The sequence below is a fragment of the Diadema antillarum genome, unplaced genomic scaffold, assembly GCF_040938485.1.
Source record: "Diadema antillarum isolate AM-2024a unplaced genomic scaffold, OU_Dant_1.0 seq00000384_RagTag, whole genome shotgun sequence".
Taxonomy (NCBI): Eukaryota; Metazoa; Echinodermata; class Echinoidea; order Diadematoida; family Diadematidae; genus Diadema; species Diadema antillarum.
This window is the reverse complement of record NW_027271382.1, coordinates 1,638,809-1,664,718: the sequence shown is the minus strand read 5'-3', so window position 1 is coordinate 1,664,718 and position 25,910 is coordinate 1,638,809. Positions and strand designations below refer to the sequence as shown.

The window sequence follows — 25,910 nt, the reverse complement described above, 5'->3', positions numbered from 1 at the left end:
GTCATGTTCGTTGTACCCATGCACCCATATAAAGGTTCGTTAGTACGAAAATGAAACGTTCAGATACACGCGACTTCCCTACACGAAATACTATATACGTATAGATGTTCGTAAATGTGATAGTCAAATTATATTATGATTCATAATCCGAAAATGCACGAATGTTTGTGATTGGGTAGGTGCGTTATTGTCGGATAAGCAAACCTTCGTAGTACTGTAGTATCGAGCCTTTTTGTATTCACGGATAAACGAACTTTTGGAATAATGAATTCTATATTAGAGCAAGACAATAAGTTTAATTCTTATATACTTGTAGTATGACATCGTTTATTTCCTAGTTGTGAAGCGGGAAGCGAGAGATAATTCTGAAAAGAAGTATAATATACAGACGGAACGTGAAATATTCAAAGCAGCTAAATGAGATTAAATCTTAAGTTGTTTATTTGTTTGTTAGCTTTCTTGTTTGTTGTTATGCTCAAGTGTTGGTGTAATACTTTTTTTTTTTTTTTTTTTTTTTTTTTTTTTTTAGGGGGGAGGCATTTTTGTAGTACCCACGTAAAGTTCGCTGATGCGAAACTGATAAAATGTTCCGTAACACGCAAATTCCCTACACCTTGCAGACGTTCGTACCTAGTGTGAAAATAAAATCTTTTATTTTTTTTTTTTGGTCATTGTTCGATTAGCAAACCTTCGGAGTGTCAATCCTTTCGTTTTCGGATAAACGAACTTCCTTTACTCACAACACCACTTTCAGAGTAACAAACTAGTCATTATTTTATTCGGGCATTGGGAATAGTTCAGGAAAGAAATATAGAAGGGAGGAAAATCATTAAGGCAAGAATTACGTTGGATTCTTATAGTTTGAAATCTTTATTCATTTCCTTGGTGTTCATTATTCCTAAAAAGAAAACGGGTGCGCTATTCCGATGGTTACGGCGTTATTTCGAATCCGAAACACGCATATTCCTTGTGCCTATCCATGTTTGTTGATTCGAAAATGTAATCATGCTGCGGGTAATTGCTATAGGGCCATATATTGTTTTATTTCTGTCTTTTGTTATATTATTATTATTATTATTATTATCATTATTGTCATTATTATCGTCTTTCACTATTATTAACCAATAATTTGATTAACGAGCATTTTGTGGGCTGTTTGTTTTTTTTTTTTTGGGGGGGGGCATTGTCCGATTAGCAAACTTTCGGAGTGTCAATCCTTTCGTTTTCGGATGAACGAACTTCCTTACCTCAGATGAAGAAATCAGAGTAACAAACTAGTCATTATTTTATTCGGGCATTGGGAATACTAGTAGTTCAGGAAAGAAATATAGAAGGGAGGAATCCCAAACACGCATATTCCGTGTGCCTACTCATGTTTGTTGATATGCTGCGGCTAAGGGCCTATAATATTGGAGGTCGTTTCTCATATACCTCTCGTTTGGTATACGATTTCTTTCGTTTCATATCACTTAATTTGTTCCCTTTATATTCTGAAATATTTAAAGGTAATTCTTTCAATTGCCTCGCACTGTGTACATATGCATTTTAGTAACGGCGATTTCCCGCTTTGCTGCAGTATTTCGAAGGGTGTTTGATCCCAGCCGCTTCGGTGTGCTCTGTGGTAATGTTTATGTAGTTGTCGGGGAGGTTGTTGATACTTTGTTTGTTGTCATTTATTTTCGTACAGGCATGGGCGGATCCAGGAATTCTGTAATATTTCTGGTGCCACTTCCGGGTTTCACTTCTTTTTTTTTTTCTTTTCTTTTAACGATAAATAAAGGGGGCGTGCGCCTCATGCGCCCCCTCTGGATCTGCCACTGCTACGTGTTTATCTCGAGTGATGGTGATCGTGTTTCTAAATGTTTTTAAGAAAAGGACAAAATTATCGGAGTGATGCCTGATGATGGTGATGATAATCAACGATGCTGATGTAAAAGACGGCTTGCTGTGGATGCTGAGCGTACGTGCCCTTCGTTTATTTAAATGAGTTTTTCCTCTTTTACTCTTCTTTCCCCTCCCAAGAATGATAAAAAAGAAAATACCTACACCTCACAACAAAAGGAACCACGTGTGAACAACCATCATCAAGTTCAACCTAAATGTTCATTATTAGCAAAGAATAAGGGGGAAACACAAGTGACGGAAAATAATAGAAGCGACGAGATTGTCTTCTTGTGTAATGCGGTCTCTTGGGATTGGAAAAACCCCACCCTCTCCCTTTGTGGAAATTTCCACAAAACCAGGTGCGTGCCAGACCCCAGGTGCCAGTCGAAAGAATGCGCGCACTGGTCTAATATCGATCGAAGAACTCGCTGGTGAGTTGAGTTAAAGGAATCATTGCAAAGATGTTCTGATTCTTTCGCCTTTCTTTAGGCGCATACATCGAACCGTCGATTATTGTGTACTTGATCTAAGTACAATGCATTTATATGTTCCCGAACTGTTAAAAGGAATTGATTAATCACTCAAAAATGCAATCACAGAAATATATGAAATGTCTCATATGCCTAGACAAATTCACTGCGATGTCCTATGTGATGCAGCCACCACCCGATTAAACAGCAAAATTATGACAATTAATTTCACGCTCATCAAAACTGCCTATTACTTTTCATTATATGAATTTTGGTTATCAACACTCGTTCGTGGATTTGTTTGTTTGCATGTTTTGTGTGTATTATTCCTCGATCCTGAAAGACGTAATAATCATTCGCATCGAACGTAAACTGTTTACCGTAACTAAGCCTATGGCGCATTCTATCCATTAAACTTGCAGTAGCACATGGTGCATTCCTTTGAACCACGTGTTTCCCATATCGGCACATCCAAACACATTAGCGATCATCGTTATGGCGAACTTTCCGATTACAGTCAGGGGAGAAGAAATCGTAATACTGTACATGTACTTACGAAAGTGATTATGCTTAAGATCAAATAAAATGAAGAAGCTTGAAAACAACTTGGCAACACTCAATCAAGTTTTGCATTCTCTCACACAAATGCTCTCTTGAGAAAATGAAAGCATTCCCCCTCCCATGCTAGATAATGAAGTTTCCATTACTACAGCCCAGCAAGTTTGGGGAGTGTACATGAATGTTTTTAGGATAGAGTCAAAAGGGACCTAAGCTTTCGATCATAGCAGAATCTTTGTCAGAAGCAAAATGGCAAATAGGCAGAAAAAGCAACCACAATGCGACTTCACACAACAAGAACAGTCAGGAACAGGCAAGGGACACAAAACAAAGAAAACAAAAGGAGAGGGTAGGATGTCATGGGCAAGGAGCCCAACAGGTAAAGGGAGGGGGATTAGAGCAGGAGGATGGACAGACAAAAGGCAGGGGAAGGGGAGGGCCAGGGGGCAACCATTGAAGGAAAAGGATGAATATGGAGGCAACATCAAACAAGATAAGGAACAACAGAGAGATAAAGAAAGGTAAAGAGTGAAATAGCAACAGCAAAGGGGGGGGGGGGGGGTGAGCAAACAGCAAGCCCTAGAAAGGATCTGCACAAGTACCAAGAGGAGGCAACGAAATGAAAGTGAGAGTCAATCAACAAATGCAATTAACCATATCAAAGTATGGTAATAATGATACAGCAATAATGATGATATTGACAAAACAAACTAGAATAATAATCATTAAAGCACATAAAAAAAGGGGGACACAAAGTCCATGGGAGAGAAAACGTATACAGTGTACTTGCAAAGCAAGTATCAATAGGCAAATTAAATACGTTTCAAAGAGCTGGTTCATATGAAATCACCTTTGATTTATGATTTTACAAACAAGAATTTTCATCACTTTCCTATTTCTTTTATTACTTTAGTAATGTCATGATATTTCATGATGGTATGTGTTCTGTCTTTACATGGCAAGATAGGGTTTTTCTTTTCCATCCAGGGTCAAAGAAGAAAGTGATAGAAAGATAATTGAAAGGATAGAATGAAACACCTACTCAGCAGGCTCTTGATATAACACAAAAGCAATTCATCAGAAATGCAGTACAGTTCTAAATAATTTATCAGTGGAAAAATGAGCAAAGAAAATGGGATTTCGAGTTAAAAAGGAGTAGGAACATCGCAATTGACAGACTTGGGCTTGATGTGCAAACATATTGTCTAACTTCTGGTTGAGTTTCTTCAGAGACATAAATTTTGGTAGCAGTAAACCAGAGTGAAAAGGCAAAAGGATACAATTAAATGAAAAAATAAAATGCAGGTCTCTAGACCACTCCAGTGCACGATCGAGCGAGCCAACACTAAAACCGCCCCCCAGGGCCAGGCCATGTCGTCAGTGTCACTCTCGTCTTACAGGCCTACATTGTACATGTGTAGGCTACTCGTTTCGTACTCGTCATCGCCAACGTCATGATGGTCGGTCACACGAAATAAATTGCATCATCAAAAGAGCTCGTATATCAACACCACTAGATAGTAGAATCATTATTATTATCACTATCATTCCAGTCAATCTCATCCACCGTGAAACCCTCAAAATCCCTCTCAAAACAAACCTGTAAACGATTCAGACATCGCAGACCTAGCTACACATCTGGCACACAAAAATGAAATGGAGGTGGAAAACTACGATGAATACACAAAAACTATCGACGATGGCATTTTACCGTAGCAGAAAATACACAGAGTATCTTGCACCGGAAAAAAAAAAATGGATGTGGAAAACTACGATGAGGAAAACTAGGTGAAAACCCGATGCGTGAAGACGAACGATGAAGACACTTTACGGTAAAAATACTTACACGGAAACAAACGAGTGGGTACGATGTCCTCGCACACACGAAGATAATCGACAAATCGTTCAATCGAAAAACTCAACAAACACTCGAACAAAAACTCACCCCAAATTGTTGCAAACAAGGTAATCACTTAATAAAAATGAGAAAACTAAACTCTCAGAAGTATGATTGTACTCTGAAAAGAAAGGGATACAATGATACGAAAGCAAAAGAGAGAAAATGAGAGAAATGGACGGGAAACCTAGACAACTTCGACGAAGGGAGAGCTAGCGATTCGCGATTCGAGCTAACTTTGTATACAGTGTAGCTGTGTGTGTGATGTGTACAGAGGGTTGTGAAAGCGTTGAAAGGGTTGAAAGCGTCGAAAGCGTTGAAAGCGTCCACAGCTTCGGAAAAGTGTTCGGGGATTTCGTTGAATTCGTTGAATTCGTCCAAAATCCGTCCATGAAGTCTGGACGCAAAAAGCGTTGAAAACGTCCCCGACGAAATCAACAATGAAAAAAGCGTTGGGACGAAATTTGGACGCACTTTCGTCGGGCGTTTTCTATTGCGCGTACTGTACACACTATTCAATAGCAGATTACCAGTGTGTCTTCATTCATACACACTGTACTATTCAATATTCAATAGTGCAGTATTGCATGCGATACTGCTATTGTGTGATGCTTGTAGGATTGCAATCACCGCTATGGCTACCTACATGTAAGCACGCCAACTTGCAATCACACTGTGCTTTCTTTTTTTAGACCATTTTTTTTTTTTATGTACCTGTGACAGTGATTTAAAGTAGGTAATGAAAAAACAAACCCCAAAACATTTCGTCACTTGATTGCAGAACAAAGCATTGTCCGTAAAATTGTATAATCCAGTGGTTGATATCACGTTGCTCATTGGTGCATTGCATAGTCCCATGCATGATTATGTGTGTTGGTTAGGTAGATGATTCTCTGAGTTGGAAAGACAATAATTTGCTTGTACTGGCATATAGGTCTCACCGCAACTTCACTGCTTTATTTTTGTTCAAAATATTGCGGCCTTATCGCCGGCCACTACAGTAAATGTCATACTGCTCGACGAGCTTGCTTATCAACATACATACCATCTTGAGATATAACTAGTCATTTATGGAACTGTTTGACTAACAGTCATCAATATGCTGATGCATCAAAGGGGGCAGTATTGCAGGTTATCCTACAAATTAGCATCTAGTTTCCACTGGCAGCGATACACCTCATGAATACCTTTAGATACAAGAGTTAGTGCCATGTCACGATGATGTCCGCTGCGTGTGGAGATGGGAGCGAATGACGTTTTACATGGAACAGAAGAGATTTGGCAGAAGTGGTGAATTCATTTCAAAGAAAGCTTTAAAGCATATCGACTTACGTAAACAAGTTTGTGGAATGAATGATGTACATGAGAGTAACAAAAGCAGTTTTCACACAGGTTTAAAAATGGAATTTCAAAGCTGAATTACAATCACGATTACAATCATGGTTAGAATTATTGTCCGTATACGCAACACACCGTTTTGAATTTCGGAGCAAGGAGAGGAAGTGTGGCTTCTTTCTGAATACCCATCAATCACCCTTTAGCGGCAATTACAAGTACATGTAGCACACGCTTTGACCGCAGTGTGAGCATTTGAGGAGTGCGGTTTTTCTGTGGAAGTGGTTGAAAGGTCACTGTAAGCTCAGCCCCCAAAACATGATTTGGAGGTCAATCTGTACACACAACTGTTTCGTTCCATAATCGTAATTGGAAAACACTTCCGGACCATGATTCCAGTTTGCATGTACACACATGGCCAAAATGCATCATTAGAATCGTGATTTAAAATTACACATTTTATTCCAAATATTCCTGTACAGCCTCAACACCATTAACCTGACCTCATGAAGTGTGACTGATATTAAATGGCCTGCTCTGTAATATGTTTCTGTTTCCACATGCACAGTGGACACCGTGGAGAGGATTATTTTGTTTTTGATATGAAAAATATGTTCATATCTAACACTTGCGCTGCATACCACCAATTTGTTTTCCATGTTCTCATTCCATCCCATCCTTTCGAGGGTGCCAAAGGCAGTAATGTCATTAGTGGTACGGGTGTCCTAGATTCATAAGTTGAATGGCTTCTCCTGTTTTCCTTTTTCTGTTCTTTTTTAAGGGGGGGGGGGAGGCAGAGAGGAGAATGACTTTCAAGTTCCATGAGATGCACAGTGATGATGAGGAAGGAAGCGGTGAATTATGGCAAGGAATATATGGACCCGATTTAGGAGTTTTTCTATGTCATGCTCAAATGTCGCTAGCACAAATATCTTGGAAGAATTGAACGTAGCTCATTTAAAAAAAAGAAAACAGGATTTGCAAATCATATTTAGGCCCAGTGGAGGTCTAGTGTTCTGCAGACAGAAGGCTCTGTCGGGAATTGACTGTGTTAAATGCAGGTGCGTTGGACGCGTGTAAAAGTCATGTGACATGTGAATGATGGGGAGGCTAACGATTGTTTTCTAGAGGCAGCATCTCCATCTTTGCATCAAAAAGTGGCTGTCGACGCAATATCGAGTGGATGGCAGCCCCGTGTGCGAAGCATGCCAGCCGGCAGTGCTGCAGTTATTATGCTCAAAACTTTCCCTGTAGGGTGAAACGAAAGGAGGTCAGTTTACTTGAGCAGGGAAATGCACATGGCCATACACGTGTGCAGTCAGTGCTAAAATATGGATCCCAATTCTGATGGTACGTCAGTGTGGACGAAATTGGAGATAAAAACAAGGCGGTCTCCGTAATGTGAAAATGACTGTCAACCCCCCCCCCCCCCCCACAAAACTGCTCATGTTACATCATAGCATAGAAAAGGCATAAACATTGTATTAGTGTTATTATTGTTATCATATGATGATTATAACAATGATGATGATTGTAGTTATTAATATGCCTTCTGACAGCAGATCCACAAATCATATCTAGGTATACCTACATGCATGTACTCATATTGGATGCACCTGTTTATTGTTTGATTGGAACTCAGATGGGAACTCCTACTTAATGGAAAAATATCACAGCAGCATTCCAAGGCAACTATTTTGACCATATACATGAGATAAAGATTGTGACTTTTTTGTCCCCGCCGAACGAGTTCGAGCAGGGGACTATGAAACGGGCTCCGTACGTGTGTGTGTCCGTGTGTCCGTCCGTGTGTCCGTCCGTCCGTGTGTGCGTCCGTGTGTGATCAAAATGTTCAAAATGCTACTCCTTCGCCATTTCTAACCCGATTTTGATTCTGTTTGCTTTATATGATAGCACTACATGGGAGCTTTGAAACTTCTATACAGAATTTCAGTTGTGACCTTTGACCTTGACCTTTGACCTATATTGTACATTTTGCTTCAAAATGCTACTCCTTCGCCATTTCTAACCCGATTTTGATTCCGTTTGCTTTATATGATGGCACTAGGTGAGGGCTTCAAAACTTTTACACAGAATTTTGACCTTTGACTTCTTTGACCTTTGACCTTGATTTTTGACCTATATTGTACATTGCCTACAAAATGCTACTACTTCGCCATTTCTAACCCGATTTTGATTCCGTTTGCTTTATGTGATGGCACTAGGTGAGGGCTTCAAAACTTCTACACAGAATTTTGACCTTTGACTTCTTTGACCTTTGACCTTGATTTTTGACCTATATTGTACATTTTGCTACAAAATGCTACTCCTTGCCATTTGTAACCCGATTTCAATTCCGTTTGCTTTAAGTGATGGCACTAGGTGAGGGCTTCAAAACTTCTACACAGAATTTTGACCTTTGACTTCTTTGACCTTGATTTTTGACCTGTATTGTACATTTTGCTACCAAATGCTACTCCTTCGCCATTTCTAACCCGATTTCGATTCCGTTTGCTTTATGTGATGGCACTAGGTGAGGGCTTCAAAACTTCTACACAGAATTTTGACCTTTGACTTCTTTGACCTTTGACCTTGATTTTTTTACCTATATTGTACATTGGCTACAAAATGCTACTCCTTTGCCATTTCTAACCCGATTTTGATTCCGTTTGCTTTATGTGATGGCACTAGGTGAGGGCTTCAAAACTTCTGCATAGAATTTTGACCTTTGACTTCTTTGACCTTTGACCTTCATCTTTTTACCTATATTGTACATTTTGCTGCTAAATGCTACTTCCGGCGGGGACATATATTACGCACCGCATAATTTCTACTTTTCCTTGTTTTCCCTCAAACATTTACATAGAATACATGTGTTAGACTTTGTGCATCAAGCTCTTCTTTGAATACTGAAGGGAAGCAATTTAGTAATGTACTGTGAAATGTAACCGCAGGCAACAACAAATCCTTGTTACCAGTTATGGAATCCGCATGTATTAAATGTGTAGTGTCTGGACTGAGTGAATGCAGCTATATGTATATTTGTAGAACACATCAGTGAAAGTTTCAGAAAAGTCAGACAGTCCGTTCAAAAGCCATGAATTTTGGAAGTTGCAGCACCGCCATTGCAGAATGAGAAGACTACCGCAGTTTGTGATGTCACATGCCAAGACTGATAGAAAGAAAATTCAACATATCTTCCCGTTTTTCGCATGATAAAAGAGCACTTGACTTGCCTTTTTCAGAAATCAGGGAGACTAGATATTGCCCTTAACATATGTCATTAACTACCGTAGTCAACAGAATGTGTGCTTTAAAAAGAAAGACGAAATTCTCTGTATATTTTCTTGATATAATTCTACGCATACAACATCATAAACTGTAGTAGTCTTCTCATCCAGTGATGGTGGCACTAAAACTTTAAATATTCATAACTTTTGAACGGATTGTCCAATTTTTCTCAAACTTTCACTGATTTGTTCTACTAATATTGCTGGATTCACTCAATCCACACACCACCTTACCACACACATATGTATTAGGTGAACTTGTCCTTTAAGCAGTTTTCAGCAGAAGCTCTATATTAGATTACCGGCATACTGAGCCCAACATAGCCCCAACTTTGTCCTGCTGCATAGTGGTGCAAAAAAATGCTGACCTCTTGCTATTTGGACAATTGGGTGATTTAGACAAAGGATTTACTCCTGAGTCATCTTGGATTATGCAGCAGTGACAGCATTAAGTTTCACTGCATTTTCAGACAAATCCTTCCCATCAAATTATTGCAGTCTGGTGATAGCCAAGTAACGTCGACTTTTGAGGGGAAAGGGGGCTGAATTTGTGTCACCGTTCCGTTGAAGCATGGGAAACTTCCATCTTCTGAGTCTGATTCGCCTAGCTGTTCATTCAAGTCAACTTGAATGTGGGTCCTGCATTGAACTTCAACCCTGTTTTTAAGACCGCAGTCGCGATAGTGCTATTGTTATGTCTTACACAAAAGTCTCTGGATCTGTTTTGTGTTGAATGTTGTTGCTGTTATTGTTGTCGTTTTTGACTGACTACTGAATTCACCCTCCCCTTTCTGTTTTCTCCTTCCTTTCTTTTCCTCTTTTCTTCCTTTGTTTTATTTTCTGCCGCATCCCCCCGTTGTGGTCATCAGGCGGACGTGAGAAAACTGGGGGAGAAGGAGAAGTTGTGGCTCTACCTCCAGCTACCCTCCGGGAACCAGGAGCATGAGGCATCGTACAAGAGGTAAGTAGTCGAGTCCAACCAAGGAGGTATCCCTCCTTGGTCCAGCCTCACTTTAATATCCGGCCATGCCGGGACCAATGCTCATTGGATTGGTGACATTGCTGGATTTACATGTAGGTGAGATGTTGCTCAAGCCGGACACTTGTTTTGGGTATCACACAGGGCATTGATAATTTACCGTTTACTATGATGATTTACATGATACAGTACATGCATGCTTTATGATTTTAGTGAAATGGAATATGAGTGGAAATGCTCCTTTCTCTTCACTCGGTCTTTGTTCTTCATGCATCAGCATTCTGGTTGGTATTAGTGCACATCATATCTGTCATAATGATCAACATTCATGTCCCAGATTTCTAATTTTCTTGTAATTGCAAGAGAATTGTTATTTAGTACTTTCACATTGGAAACATACGGACATGTGTGCGCCAGTCCATGTCTGAATAATAGAGAGATCCAGAAAAGAGATACAATTTGAGGTGAGATAATCAAGGTCGGACTGTAATCATATTGCTCTGTCTGTCTGGGCGGTGCCTGCGTTTATCAACTTTCCCTTGTTAGAAATGCGTTTCAATACCCACTATCAGAATGCATTTGTGAACGCCTTTCGGATCACGTTTCTCAAGTTGTTGCATTTATTAACTCTGTCTTGAGTCGATTGAGAGGCCTTATCACTGCACAGTTTGACCTGAGGAGATGTGTAGTTGGCAGTGATGGGCGTGGGCTGGTCTGAGCTCTCGACGAGTTTAGCAGTGACTTTGCGTTTATCAGCTCTACAGAAATGCATGTCTGGCTCAAATGCTTATGCGGTCACACCTTTTTCAGCATTTCAGAGATGTGTTTCTAATGCAATAATCAAAACAGCTTTGCATTATTCATCAACTGCCCAAAACTCCCTGAAGGTTGTTTGAAAACCTAATAGTTCTGTGCCAGAAGTGAGTTGATAAACGCACCCAGTGTGTTGGTTCTTCAAACACTTCCATAGAAGTCATTACTCAGTCATAAGAAAGCACCAGGGTTTTCCCAGCTTTGTAGTCACTAATATCACTAGAAATGGAATCCGGTCTAAGCGTTGAAAATATTGAGTAGGAAGAAGTAAATGGAATAACTTGTTTCAAGGTCCTACACAGGGGTGGAGTGTGATGGGGAAGGGAGGGTAAGGGTAGAGAAATAAAGAGAAATAGAAAACCATTTAATTTCATACACGTCAATAAACTGGTCTATTCACCTTATGTCTCGTAGTCTGAGAGAGAGAGTTCAAGGGAAGGTCAGTCATAATGCTTTGAAAATTGTTTTCATCACAGCACAAAAGCTTTGGGTATCGTCAGAACAAACTTCAGATGAAATAAAAGGTTGAAAAATATTGACTGATATTCAGGTACCTGGCAAAGCAAATTTGCATGTGGTTGATCACATTGCATAAGTTAGTCAAATGCAACTTAAAATTATTTGTGGCAAAGCTTGAATAAATCTCATTTGTTTTCCATGCATGAAATACTTTTGAAAAACAATAGAATAGGCCTACATGTCATGAAAAAGGTGGATCTCTGTATTAGAGAATTATTTCAATGCTCAGAGCTCTGGCCATTGGTTAACGTTTCCAAGGTTATTAAGACTAGCAATGGGCCCTTTGACTTGTGTATTCATATCGATGGATATGAAATTTATGCATATTTTTCATATTGTATTGACCTTGTAACTGTATTAAGCTCTTGCAACCAATTTTATAGTTGATGCTCTGCAATACTGTAAATGCCATATTCGTATATTTTAAGCTAGATTTTCTTTTTTACGTGAATTTTGCAGGCTGGGTGCTCGTCACAAATCTAACAACGTATAAAAAATGTTAACTCTGATCCCAACATGAATACAGCCTGACATGTGCACATTTCTTTGTCTATTACTGCACTCCAAGATCATGAATTTAACCACTCGCCAAATAATCATGATGTCCCGATTCGTGAAAAATTGGATTTGCTAAATATATGGTGCATACAGCACTTTGAATCCAGTTTGCGTGTACATTAAAGGGAACGCAAACCCAAAGAGCAATGTGGATTGAGTGAAAACAGCAACATTAGTAGAACACATCAGTGAAAGTTTGAGGAAAATCGGACAATCGATGCAAAAGTTATGAATTTTTAAAGTTTTGGTGTTGGAACCGCTGGATGAGGAGACTACTAGAGGTTATGACGTATGAGTGGACAACAATAGAAAGAAAATATAAAGGAAATTCAGCAAAAATTCACTTTTCTAGCATTATGAAAGAGCACGTGACTAACCGCTTTCAGAAAGCAGGGGGGAATAATTGCTACCCTTAATATACATGTATGTCAGTATCAAGTTGATGGAATTTGTAATTTTCATGAAAAATCAATTTTTGTGGAATTTTCTTTATATTTTCTTTATTTTGTTGTCCACTCATACATCATAACCTCTAGTACAATTGTAGTCTCCTCATCCAGCAGTTCCAACACCGAATCTTAAAGAATTCATAACTTTTGCATCGATTGTCGGATTTTCTTCAAACTTTCACTGATGTGTTCTACCAAAGTTGCTGCTTTCACTCAATCCACATTGCTCTTTGGGTTTGCGTTCCCTTTAATTGTTGCTATGTTAGGTGAGCCTCATGCACGGTCTCTGGTCTATAGTAATCAGAAACAACTTATATTGCAACAAAAAATATGTGCAAACTTTCATATCTGTTGATAAACTATTCTATTACATTTTATTCCTCCAGGATTGTTTGTATTAAATTTGCTTCTGCCTCATAAAGAATGCTGTTTATTTGTATGCATGATTTGGTTGTCACGGAAACCAAATCTCAGTTTTTGCCGGGAAGTGCTTGAACCTGGACTTCAGTCCAGCGCACAACATTATTACAATAAAGCTCATCTCTGGTGAAAGAAATATAGATTTGTAATCGGAAAGAGGCAAGAAAGGAAACATCTACGGGAGATGGATAGTGCGTGGTTGTATACACTGTACACATTTTCTTTGTGATTTGAATAAATGGAAAATGCTTGTAATGCATAGCTCAAATGAGAATGCATACTTACTCCATTGTATTGACAGTGACATGCATGCATTTCTTTTATGCGGCAGTATTTGATTATTTTGTCACAAGTTATTTCATAATCTAGTCTGCTATGTTTGATTAAGAGAACCTTCTTTTCAATCTGCTTTTTACAAGATTAAATAGAACTATTCACTCTTCCTATCGTAATCTGTTATTTGTACCACATTTAAAAACTTTCGACAGTGGCGAAAAGTTAAATCTGTGGTCCCCCCCCCCTCCTCCTCCTCAAAGCTGTTGATGTTTACTGAAACTTTGTTTTTCATTGAAGAGTCATTATTGGTATTGATGCATGTGTTCATGCTGTAGTGAACAGTTAAAGGGGAATTTAATCTGTAAAGAAAGAGTAAAATTCAACAGACACAACAGTGAATATTTGACCAAAATCATTCAAAAAATATGGAAGTTATGAAATTGTGAAGTGTCTTTAATTTTCACAGTTCAGTTCTTGAACAATCAGTGGAGATGTGTGCAAATGCAAGTAGTGAGTTGATAATGCTATTGCCACACAATGTGCCATACAACCTGCACAAAAGCGTTTGAAATATCTATTTTGTTTTTTTTTGTTTTTGTTTTTTTTTTGGGGGGGGGGGTTCAGACACAATTATTGCCCCAGTCTCAAATTCAGATATATCTGACTGATCATTATTTTCAAGTTATTTAGCCAAGAATAACATTTCATGTACAGTATGCTGTAAACTTTTTATAGCTGAATAATTGAATTTCTTTTTCTTTTTTTAGCACAATCAATGGAAAATTATGGCATGATGACATCATCAGCTCACTCATTTGGACATTCATATCAACTGTTTGGGAACTGTTGGGCAAAAATCAGCAAATCTTTAAACTTTCACAATTTCCCTTAATCCAATTAATGTCTTGCTGTTGTGCTTGCAAAATATTGCTCTTTCCGTGCAGGCAAACTTTGAACAGGTCCAGGATTTCCCTTTGATTGCTGTGTCTCTCACGTGCTGTGGAGCACTCTGTGCATGTTTTTGAAAGTTGTAATGCTTTATTACGTGGATTCACCTCTCTCATTTGAAACAATACTGTATTGCACCATCTACACTGCATTTTGTAGAGTTTTTATTGTCGTGAATTTATCGAGTTGGGTGCTAGTCGCAAATTTAAGAACTTGCGGAAATACTAACTCTGATCCCGTCATGAATGTGAAGTGCACACATACATGTACTGGTATGCAATGCACAATACATGAACAAGGTGCATGATAATACTGTACTCTGCAATTGCAAATTCAACTACCGGTACTCGCGAAATTGTTGGGAGGTCCGGATTAAAAAAAAAAAAATAGACTCGCTAAATATATACTGTATATAGAGTAGTCTATCCTTCACCATACTTCCCCTTAACAGTTGTTAAAAACTTGGCAGGCATGTTCTGGCTAAAAGCCATTTTATCCATGCTGTTGCATTTACAGCCCAGGGTCTACACATGTTGCTTGGTAACAGGATATGAAGAACTTATTCATGTGTTGGACGTTTCTGGTGAAACTGGGGTTAGAATGCAGGAAAGAACACCCACACTTTGTCAGAAGGATTGTTATCAATCATATGTGCCTCCAGCACAGTACTTTCATCTAAACAGACTTCTAACACAAACCCCTTCCCAGCTCTTCCCCTTAACCCTTTTCCTCCCCACTCACCCCCCACCCCCACCCCCCAAACAAGGGCAAAATTATGATATCCTTGATCCGGCTGTATTGAGATATCAGCTTCCCTGTACAGAACAGAAGTTGTATGTCATGTCACGTTGCTGTTGCATGCGTCCGGCAGACTTGCTTTTTCCCTCTCCCGGCGTGCATGTGCCGTAGCCATCACCCCTGGAGCAGTCGTGTGTGTAACATGATGTATTACCCGACTGCAGACTTACAAACCTGGACAGAATTTTAGATTTTTTAAGTATTCTTTTTATGCCTCCGCAACGAAGTGGCCGGAGGCATTATGTTTTCGGGTCGTCCGTCCGTCCGTCCGTCCGTCCGTCCGTCCGTCCGTCCGTACGTCCGTACGTCCGTCCGTCCCGTTTTGTTTTTGTCGATATCTCAAGAACCGTGTGGTGGTTTTACATCAAACTTGGTATGAGGGTATATCCTTGGGGGATAATACTTTGTGTGGATTTTAGAGTCACAGGGTCAAAGGTCAAAGGTCACAGGTTATTTTGTGAGAAAAAAAATTTGAAATTTCATGTTTTTCTCCATATCTCGCAAATGGTTCAAGGTATCTTCATGGAACTTAGTGTATATGCTTGTACCGATGGGCAGTGATTATCTAGGGAAGTTGGGGTCATGGGTCAAAGGTCAGGGGGTCAAAGGTCAAGGTCAACTCCTCGAAATATCACTACTTTCCTTAAAATGCAATATGTCTGAAGGTTTTTTGTTTTTTTTTACTTGATGTATGGCATGTATTACCCATTATATATTTTTGGGGAAGTTTCTTGCCAAAAGGTCAAAGGTCAAAAGGTCAAAGGTCAAGTGAAAGTGCTAAATTGCACTTTTTCCTCCATATCTCGAAAGTAACTCAAGGTATCATCATGAAACTTACATATTTATGCATGTTCAACCTAATAGTGATTCTGTTTGGAACTGTGAGGTCAAAGGTCAAAGGCGAGGTTTAGATAATGCTATTTTCCCATTTGATACTGAAATTATACATTTTCCCAATACCTTGAAAATTACTCAATGCATAAACTTATAAAAGGGTCAAAAGTCAAGTAAAAATCATCAGTTCCCCAAATACCTGCACTCTGACATTTTAATCATTCATCCAATTGAACCTAGTTCTAGGAAAGTGAACATTCAGCACATTTGTGTCAAACCTGTCATTTTAATACTTTGCCAATTGTGTGAAACTGTCATCACACATTGTCAAGACATTGTACTATAGACCTATTAGGAGAACCTTGCATTATGGCGGAGGCATATCAGTAGCCATAGCGATATATCTAGTTTTTTTTTTCTGGCATATTGATGAGAAATATGCAGGTAATAACTACCTTTTATCGTCCATCCACTGTTGTTTTTTGATTTAATGAATGTCACAATTTTTTGTTTACATGTATAGTGATATCACAGTTATTCTGTGATCATAGCAACATATCATCGCCACATACATTATCATCGCAGTTTGCATGGTCATCAGTTTATTAAAGCAGTTAACCAGTCATGTCGTTCACTCAACTTGTAAAGAACATTTTCTATGATTTGAATCATGTCTGATAGGCTATACAATTGCAGGCCTACACGAATCCTTATTTCACCCATTGTGGGCATCAGTACAGTACATTATAAAGTTTTTCAATAGATTCCCGCTTAACTATATTGTTGACATGTGGATGTGTAGTAAGACTTCTTTGCCATTAATAGATCTTGTGGTAAGAATTTTTTTTGTGTGTTTTTAAACTGCTTTTTAATACGCATGTATGATAGCATTGTGTCAGATTTGATAAATGGGCAGCCTATATGTGTACAAAACAGGGGATCTCTGTCATCAATTATCACTGTGGTATTTACTCAGGAAGGCTAAAGACATTCTTCAATTATGAAAGAACTCCGGTATCATGAAGATGAAAATGATGTTGATAGCCTGACAGCATGCATAACCATTTAATTTTCTCATTTCATAAATGTTGAAGGTTTGTTAAATCCCCCCCTCCCCATCAATCTTCTGAATCCTTGGCCCCACCACCAAACAGGCATATTACCATGTGAAATGTTCCAGCGCTGCGATTTTTCGGAGAGAACGCCCTGGAAGGTACATCACCATTTTGTAGACTTCAGCCAGTGGCAAGCAGAATGAATTTATGGCAAACTGGGTATATTTGATTTTTGGGAAAGGGGGAGGGGGGGGGGGGGGGCTGATGGGGAGATGGAGGGAATTAGAGCTTGTGTGTGAGTGTGATACATTGACTCGCTCAGTGCATTGTTCAACTCTCGCTGACACAATACAGCTTCATGAGGGCACAGCATTTGAAATCGCTTTCCGGAAGATTGCACACTGTACAATACCCTGGAATGATGGATAATTTCGTCTCGGAATCTATTTTGAGCAGGGGGAGATGATCTCGACCCGGTTCTCTCGCTTTTTTTTTTTTTCTCTCTCTCTTTTTTTTTTTATTTGGAGGGATTCCATGAGGTGTGACCTGAGATTGAACTGCTTTCGAGGCAAGTCCCGACATGTCTCACTGTTTTTGTTTAATAATGTCATTACAGGCAGGGGCCCCGATTAAAGCAGAGCGAGAACTTATCACTTGCTTTGTTTAAAAAAAAGAAAAAAAGATGGGAGATGTGTCACTTCTCCCGTATCACTGAAAGACAACGTTGATGTAAGCGTGCTCAAAGCTGAAACCGTATGGGTGTAGTATGTCCCATTGTGTGTGTATTGCATAATTTTGAAATGCTTCCATGAAAAACAAAAATAAAACCAGATATACAATCACTGTTGTAGCAAGGGTTTTATGTTGTCATGGTATTTTGTTTAAGGTTTTTTTTTTTCTTGTGGGGGGGGGGGGAGCTGATGGAAGTTTCTTGTCAGATACATGGGCTCATTGGAATTGGAAGATTACAATATCTTTATGAAGCTCATGCAACAGAAATGAAACACGGCACTAAATTAAGTTTTGCTGTATTTCAGTCATTTTCAGAGACGAAGTTGAAAGAGATATACTGTATACGGCAAATATTTCGCGAGGTTTTTATTTTTGCGGATTTCGTGAATGGGGTGCTATTCGCGAATCTAAAGACACGCGAAAATAATGACTCTCATCAGACATGAATGCGACGTACACGCATACATTTCTCAGTTCACTACTGATACTCCACAGTTGCAAATTTAACCACTTGCGGAAATGTCGGGAACGCCCGATTCATGAAAATTTAGACTCAGTAAATATATGACGTAAGCAGTAAACAAACTGAGCTGTAATATATCTGTGGCAGAGCATTTGCAGTGTGACATAAAATCACACACAGCCCGCGATGACCTCCTGTCCATGATGATTCTCCATAGTTTAACTTGGGCCTTGCCTAACATGGCACCTTTGTATCCACTATGTTGTATAGTAGATAAGCACAAAGGAACTGTGGTAAACAAAGGGATGCTGGCTGGTAATAGTTGACATGAAACATCCATACATTTGAATACATTTTGAAGCTCTGCTGCTGACTGTTTGTCAATTTTAGGAACCATAACTATTTACTAGCAATGTATTCAAGTTTGATTGATTGATTGAGTTGAAATCATGTCCTCTTTTTGTTCACAAAACAAAGAAATAAACATAACTTAGTGACAAGGATTATTAGTATACAATAACATTTTGTCTTTTTTTTGGCATACAAAAATAGTCCAAACGTTTATTTTGATAACAGTATACGTTTACAACAAATGATGAATACGTTGTCGTCATCACAGCCAAAGTGGGGAGCCTAAATCAAAAGCACAGCTTGTATTGCTTAAGCCCCCCCCCCCCCCATTGAATCACATGATAGTGACATGATTAAACACATAACAGAGTATATACCAAAATGGCATAAAAAACAACTAAAACCAAAGCTCTGCATTATGAAAAAAAGATGGTAACAGAGGATAAGAAATAGAGGGAATAGATGAGACAAGCTGAGATGAGATGGGAAAGAAGAGATGGAGGGAGGAGAGGATTTCAAGCAGGAGGATTGATAATTTCAAACAGAACATCTTTGTATCGCTGTATTACAACTTTAAGAGACAATTCAGGAATAAATTATTAACTAACTTATTCCTGAATGATCTCCTTAAAGTTATGGCAAACTAGATAATTGTAGGTATTTCTTTTAAACTTGTCTCCAGTGAATTCATGAGTTTAGACCCAGTGAATGGGATTTTTCATTTATTTATTCATTTATTTATTTAGCAGACATTGTTCTATTAAAAAGTAAATGTAATGAGTTTGACTATCTTGTTGGATAATTGTGAATGTAACTTTTTGGTGGTTCGTTTATCAACTCACTTCTGCCGCAGAAGTCAGGTTTCCAAGCAACTTGTTTTGATTATGGGGTTAGAAATGCATTTCAGAAATGCAAAAAAAAAAAAAAATGCGATTGCGTGTGTTTGAGCCAGAAACACGTTTCTGTAGAGTTGAAAAAAAGCAAAGTTGTTTGGAAACGTGTTGATAGCTTGGACCTGCCCACGCCAACCACTGTCAACTACGCATCTCCGTTCCTCGGATCGAACTGCGCAAGGGAGCTGCGCAGTAACAGTGCCACCTAATCGACTCACAACAGAGTTGATACACGCACTAACTCAAGAAATGTGTTCTGAAAGACGTTTGCAAAGGCGTTTCAATAGAGGGCATCGAAATGCTTTTCAAACATGGGGAAGTTGATAACGCAGCCTTTGATCAATATTTCAGATAATGTTATTGGAAGGTCATTATAATTGAGTTTAGGTCTGTGCTGTCCTGAATGAGAATCGTATAAATCATGAATTTTGATCATTTTATGTTCGTGAAACAAACGATTGGTATGTAGATAAAAATCAGTATCACAAATAATACAGAGAACCTTCTTGTGCAATGAATAAAATCTATCAATGAAAAGTTTACCTGATTTATCCCAGGCCAAAAGTCAATAAAGTCAATGAGGAAGAATCAAAGTAAAATAAGGTTTGAATAAGAACAAAACAAGAAAAAATACCCTTTAGTTTATTTAGCTTTTTAGTGTATTTAGTTTTTTTTTTCTTTTTAATCTAGTTTTTAGTTTATTTAGTTTTGATATAGACATGTGTGGCCTAACTGTCTAAACTATTTATTTCACCCATATTGAAGATTCCAGTCATGTAAACTGATATTATGATGTTTTGTTCATAAATTTTTCTTGTCTGGGCCATGTGACTTCCATCCAGTCCCTGACTCAGTCCTATCTGAACGTATATTATCAAAAACCAGTCACTTTTCCACTTTTATCGAAGAGTCTGTTTTCACTCTCAATTTCCTAAAAATTTGTATATATCATGAACTTGAATACTTTTGCAAATCCCTGAGATACATAAAGTTTGATCACGAAGGTCAAACGCCCAGTTAAAGTTTACCTTTGATAAATGTAACTTGAGTAAAATCAACTGAAAAGAACAATAAAAGTATCATCAAAATTGGGCACAGTAAAGAGCGTCTTTGAAATTAATTTTGGCACAAAATGAGGAAGTTGAAAGTTTCATGTTTCATTGACACGGTGGTATTTGTGCCAATGTATACATAAAAGTGTACATTCGGAAAGTTTTATGATTTGTTTTTATTCCTGGCATCAACAAAGTAATTTTATTCCCAAGTGCTGTAGTTTTATAGTCAATATTTTTATAGGATTGTGTACAAGTGGGAAAAATGCATTTTTGGTATTTGCAAAATGGCTCTTGGTATTTTTGAGAAGCAACAATTCTTGAGTATAACACATCCATTCTCCATAGAATATGTCATCCCAGAATGGTATCTATGATTGGCATGATGCCTACCATACCTGGCTTAGGACTCCCACAAAAGGCAAATAAAGTGTTTCTTACTCTTTCCTTTTTGAAATTTGAATGTCAAATGTAGTGGCATCCATGCCAGTCACTCTAGCCAAGCAGACCCCCAGATTTATTGAATTAATTAATCAATTAATTGATTAATTATGTGTTTACTAATTTGTTGCTTGTTATTTTTTCTGAGACAAATATTTGAAAATTTGTAAAATTGTCAAACTGACAGTAGAGAATCTAAGATGCATAATATGCTTTGCTCTGTGCGCTTAGAAACACCCATATAAAGCATCATATTAATGCAATTATAATATTATTATTGTTATTCTTCTTCTTATTATTATTATTATCATCATCATCATCGTCATCATCTGCTAAACCAGGGGACATGGGATTGAACGTGTTGGAAGAGTCAGCACAAATACACACAGTGTGCTTTGAGTCTGCATACCAAAGTAATGAGCCCTTGAACATACTGTCTCGTCATTTTTTTTTTTTCATTTTTTTTTTTTTGTGTGTCTAAACAATGAGCATGAAATGCACTATAGAATATGTTGGGCTCTTGCCAAGTACTTTGTGTGGCAATAGATATTTCTTAACAGCCTTGAAATAATGTTTTTTTAGTAAAATGATACCCTGCACTAGTGTTATTATCTATACAGGTCTCCTTTGTATGAGTGTGATGAGTGAATTTCCAACAACTGCTTGGGCCTGAGCCTTGATTTCATATCAACTTTGTAATTGTAATACATGTAATTCATTGTGGTTTATTCACAGGTATAAATGTCAAAGAGTGGAACTACAGTAAACCTCGCTTAAGTCGACATCGCATAAGTCGACAACTCGCTTAAGTCGACACGATAAAAAAGTCCAGATTTTTGCCTCTGTTATTCCTTGAAAATTTCTTCGTCTTAGTCGACATTTATAAGTCGACAACTCGCGTAAGTCGACCTGATTTTTGAGTGCCAACTGAGCTGAAATACGTGTTAATTCCCTCGTCTAAGTCGACATAATTTTTTTCGCTCAAAATCTTATCGCCATTCTCTGAAAAAGAATTGTTTTCCCGCTCCGATTTGCCGCATTTCTACTGGGTAATTCGCTAGTGTACGGCGCGTTCGCGCCATGCGTCCATTGTCTTGTATCGATACGCCGGAATAGAAATGGCATACACTCATTTACATTGGAGAATTACATGTAGTACCCAAAGCAGTTCACTTTCCCCCTTTTCTTCTCCTCGTTATTCTCAAAATGCACAAATTTTGTACACCTATAGGTCCTAGTAGAGAATCATTATCAGAACATGAAATAGGTTTTCCCGTTTATCCGAATATTCTAACGTTAATTATTCCGAAGCGGTATTAGAAACCTGGGCCCGTTTTTAGAAAAGTAATTAAAATGCAACTACATGTAATTAAATGCAACTAAAAATCAAATGCAGGTGTATCAAATCACGAGCAAATTTGCACATGAACGCAAGTGCGTTCCTGAAAAGGCTTGCGCTTGATAATCATATGAAACTAGAAAATAGTTGTACGAACCTGAAACTCAATTGCGTTTAAACGCAACTTTAAAAATCAAATGAAGTCCATCAAAACACGTGCAACGCTGTATTCAAACGCAAGAGCGTTGCAGAGAAGACTTGCGGTTTTCGTAATAAACTAGAAACTGCGTTTAAAAGCATCTCTTATCATCTACGGAGGTGCGTTATTGTTGAAAAGTCTTGCATTATTTTTCATTTCGTACGCAAAATTAAAAATTAAACGCAACTCTGAAAATCAAATGCAATTGCAAGTCCATCATTATGGAACGCTGAAAAGACTTGCGTTTGATAATCATACGAAGCTAGAAAATTGTAGGGAACTTTTATTTTAAGTCAATTGCGTTTAAACGCAACTCTAAAATTTAATGAACTCCATCAAATAACGCACAACGCTGTATTCAAACGCAAGGGAGAGCGTTGCAGAGAAGACTCGCGGTTTTCGTAAGAAACTAGAAACTGCGTTTAAAAGCATCTCTAAACATCTACGGAAGTGCGTTATTTTTAAAAAGACTTGCATTATTTCTTATTTCGTACGCAAAATTAAAAATTTAACGCAACCCCGAAACTCAAATGCAAGTCCATCAAATCACACGGAACGCTGAAAAGACTTGCGTTTGATAATCATCCGAAACTACAAAATTGTAAGAAACTTAGACTCAATTGCGTTTAAACGCAATTCTAAAAATCAAATGCAAGTCCATCAAATCACAAGCAACGCTGTATTTAAAACGCAAGAGCGTTTCAGAAAAGACTGGTGGTTTTTGCACGAAACTAGAAACTGTGTTTAAACGCATAAAAATCTATACGGAAGTTTGTTATTGTTGAAAAGACTTGCATTATTTTTTATTTCGTAGCGGAACTTTCGCCGTGACCGAACTTAGTCTGCACTAGCAGGGGAAAGACATCGCAACATTTTACTCGTTTCAAACTACAGAAACGCATGCTACTTCAAGAAATGTCAATGAAAAAAATAGTAGCAAATTATTGTTACAGTTCGCGATGCCGAAGGTTTGAATCTCAGTCCAAACTTAAATTAGTCCGACGATGGAAAGAGATTTGTTTTTACGAAGGTTAGTAAAGATGTCGTTTTCGGATTAACAATCTTTTCTTCTTCTTTTTATTTCAGACTGGCCTGCGCCGTACAGAGCGGTAATGTTGCGAATCGGAGCGCGAGAACAATTCATTTTCAGAGTATGGCAATAGAAATTTAAGCAAAACAAATATGGCGACTTAGGGAGGGAAAAATCACACATCCTATTTCAACTCAGTCGGCACTGAAAAATTATCTCGACAGAATCATATTAATTCACACGCATATCTTCGCAGCAACGCACTTCAATTTAAATCGCAAAGTTGCATGCAATTTGAGGAATATGCGTTTGATTTTTAAAATCAAATTTAAAACGTACAGTGTCTAGAAACAGGCCCAGGTTTCCGATCCCGCTCTCTCAGAATCTCTAAAGAAATTTGGAAATTGTGCGTTGTCGTTTACTAATCCGCGCGAGATTTATGCATGAACTAAAACATAATTGTTGCTAATGTCAGTAGGTATGTTTTGGCGGCAAAATGAGTAAGATCTGGGTGGCGATCTGCATCGTGATCTTACTCTGTATAGGGGAAATTATTTTTTATTTATAAGTCGACAAAATGTCGACTTACGCGTAAGTCGACTTTCGCGTAAGTCGACGTGTTTTTCTCAGTCCCGATTATGTCGACTTACGCGAGGTTGACTGTACTTCTCTTTTTGCTAATGATGTGTATTAAATTTGATGGCTGTGGTAGGTGGTACTCTTTAAAAAGTGTTTTTATGCAGTCACTGTTACATTTTTTGCATGCTTTATGTTTTAGTTTTTATTTTAACAAGGGGGATTAGAGTTGAGCTTTAGATAAAGCCCTGGCCTTTATTTCGGATACCATGCTTTTTGTCAAAAGTGGCCTTACTTTGCTTACAAATGCCTAAATGCCTTTAACTGTATGTCAATGGAACCATCTGCGTCCTCCAGATTTACACGTAAGCTCGTCTGAGTCGAAATGGGAAGCAGGTTGAGATTGTAACTGTACAAAAGGGGGCATTACTTCCAGGACATCTGCTTTTAGGCATAACAATCGTAAAACATGAACAATATCTGTTTCTTTTCATTCATTTTTTTTTTCTTTTGAGGGGGCACAGCAAGAGTGGAAGGGAGGCAGCCAAGCTAAACATGTATCAATTTATCTCCTCTGCAACACAGTGAAGAAAAATACAAAGAGTACAACAAGAGAGAAATGGAGAAATAGGGAGAGAACAAGAGGGGGGGGGGAGGCTGTGGAGGAAAGAGGGGGAGATGGGACCATTACTGCTCGGGGTAGGGAAGGAAGAAAAAACAACAATACAGAATGTCACGCATATTGTACTGTGCACCTATTGGGAAAAGAGCATACATGTGTTTATGTGACCACAGGGAGACAAGCTCGTGGACATTGTTCATGTGTGCAACAGTGGATAGGAAGGGTACTTACGTAAAACCAGAAACGTTCACAAGTCAACAACCTTTTTCATCATGGGCATGAAACCTTCATGAAGGGCTGACCATGATTGTGTACAGCATCATCGTGGCAATTCAATGCATTTTGTAGATGAAAACTTTTGTGTGCATTAGCAAATCTTGGCTCGTAAAAATATCCAGTTTTGCAGTATTTCCCACCCCCAACCCCTAAAATAGGAGCAAGGACAGCATTGGTGTTGTTGTTTCTGTCCATTCAGCAAAGAGTACTAGATGAAGTTAACGAGTTGTCCATGTTGAAGCTTAAACTTGCGTGTTATATGGACCATATATCATGGCCATACGGGAAGTGAAGTACATATTTGCCATTGTATCTTGTGGTTGATGCAGTAGACAGCATCAGCACTGTGGTAGATGTACAACTGTGTACACCCTGTGTGGTCATGCCTAAATATCAGGTTTCATTCACATTAATTGCAAGTTAAGAGAGGGGGGGGGGGGGGTGATGGGGTAGGCACACCCACATACTGTAGGTAAGACATGGTTTCTCTCACATTCTAGATATAAAGTTGGAAGTTGCTAGGCAACTATCCACATAATCATGGGAGAAAAATTATGAAATGAATTTTCAACAACTTGGCTTGGTCACTACTGATCGGTGTGAATGGTTTCTCTACAGCTGCTCACCAGTAACAGTTTGATTTTTGTTGCTGTTGTTCAACTCGGTGATCCTCCTGTACTTCGCTTTATTTAAAGAAAAGAAACAAGATACACACGCACACACACACAGACACACATAAGCAAATTGACAGCAAGCAAGCTATCTTTTTTTTTTTTTTTTTACTTGTATGGCAGTGTTAATGGTAAAGAAAGAAAGCAAAGCATACCCAAGTTTTGTCATATTCGGTGTGGGG

At 38.4% G+C, this 25,910-nt stretch overlaps 1 protein-coding gene across 1 annotated transcript in view; it reads left to right on the top strand.

The window, feature by feature from the left end:
- LOC139731786 (uncharacterized) overlaps positions 1 to 25,910 on the top strand; it is a gene marked incomplete at its 5' end in the record, with an annotated part of 44,931 nt that overhangs the window by 3,607 nt on the left and 15,414 nt on the right. Inside the window, one exon of the mRNA XM_071642662.1 lies at positions 10,304 to 10,395. Within this exon, the coding sequence (XP_071498763.1) occupies positions 10,304 to 10,395 (92 nt within the window). The remainder of the gene's footprint in view (positions 1 to 10,303; positions 10,396 to 25,910) is intronic.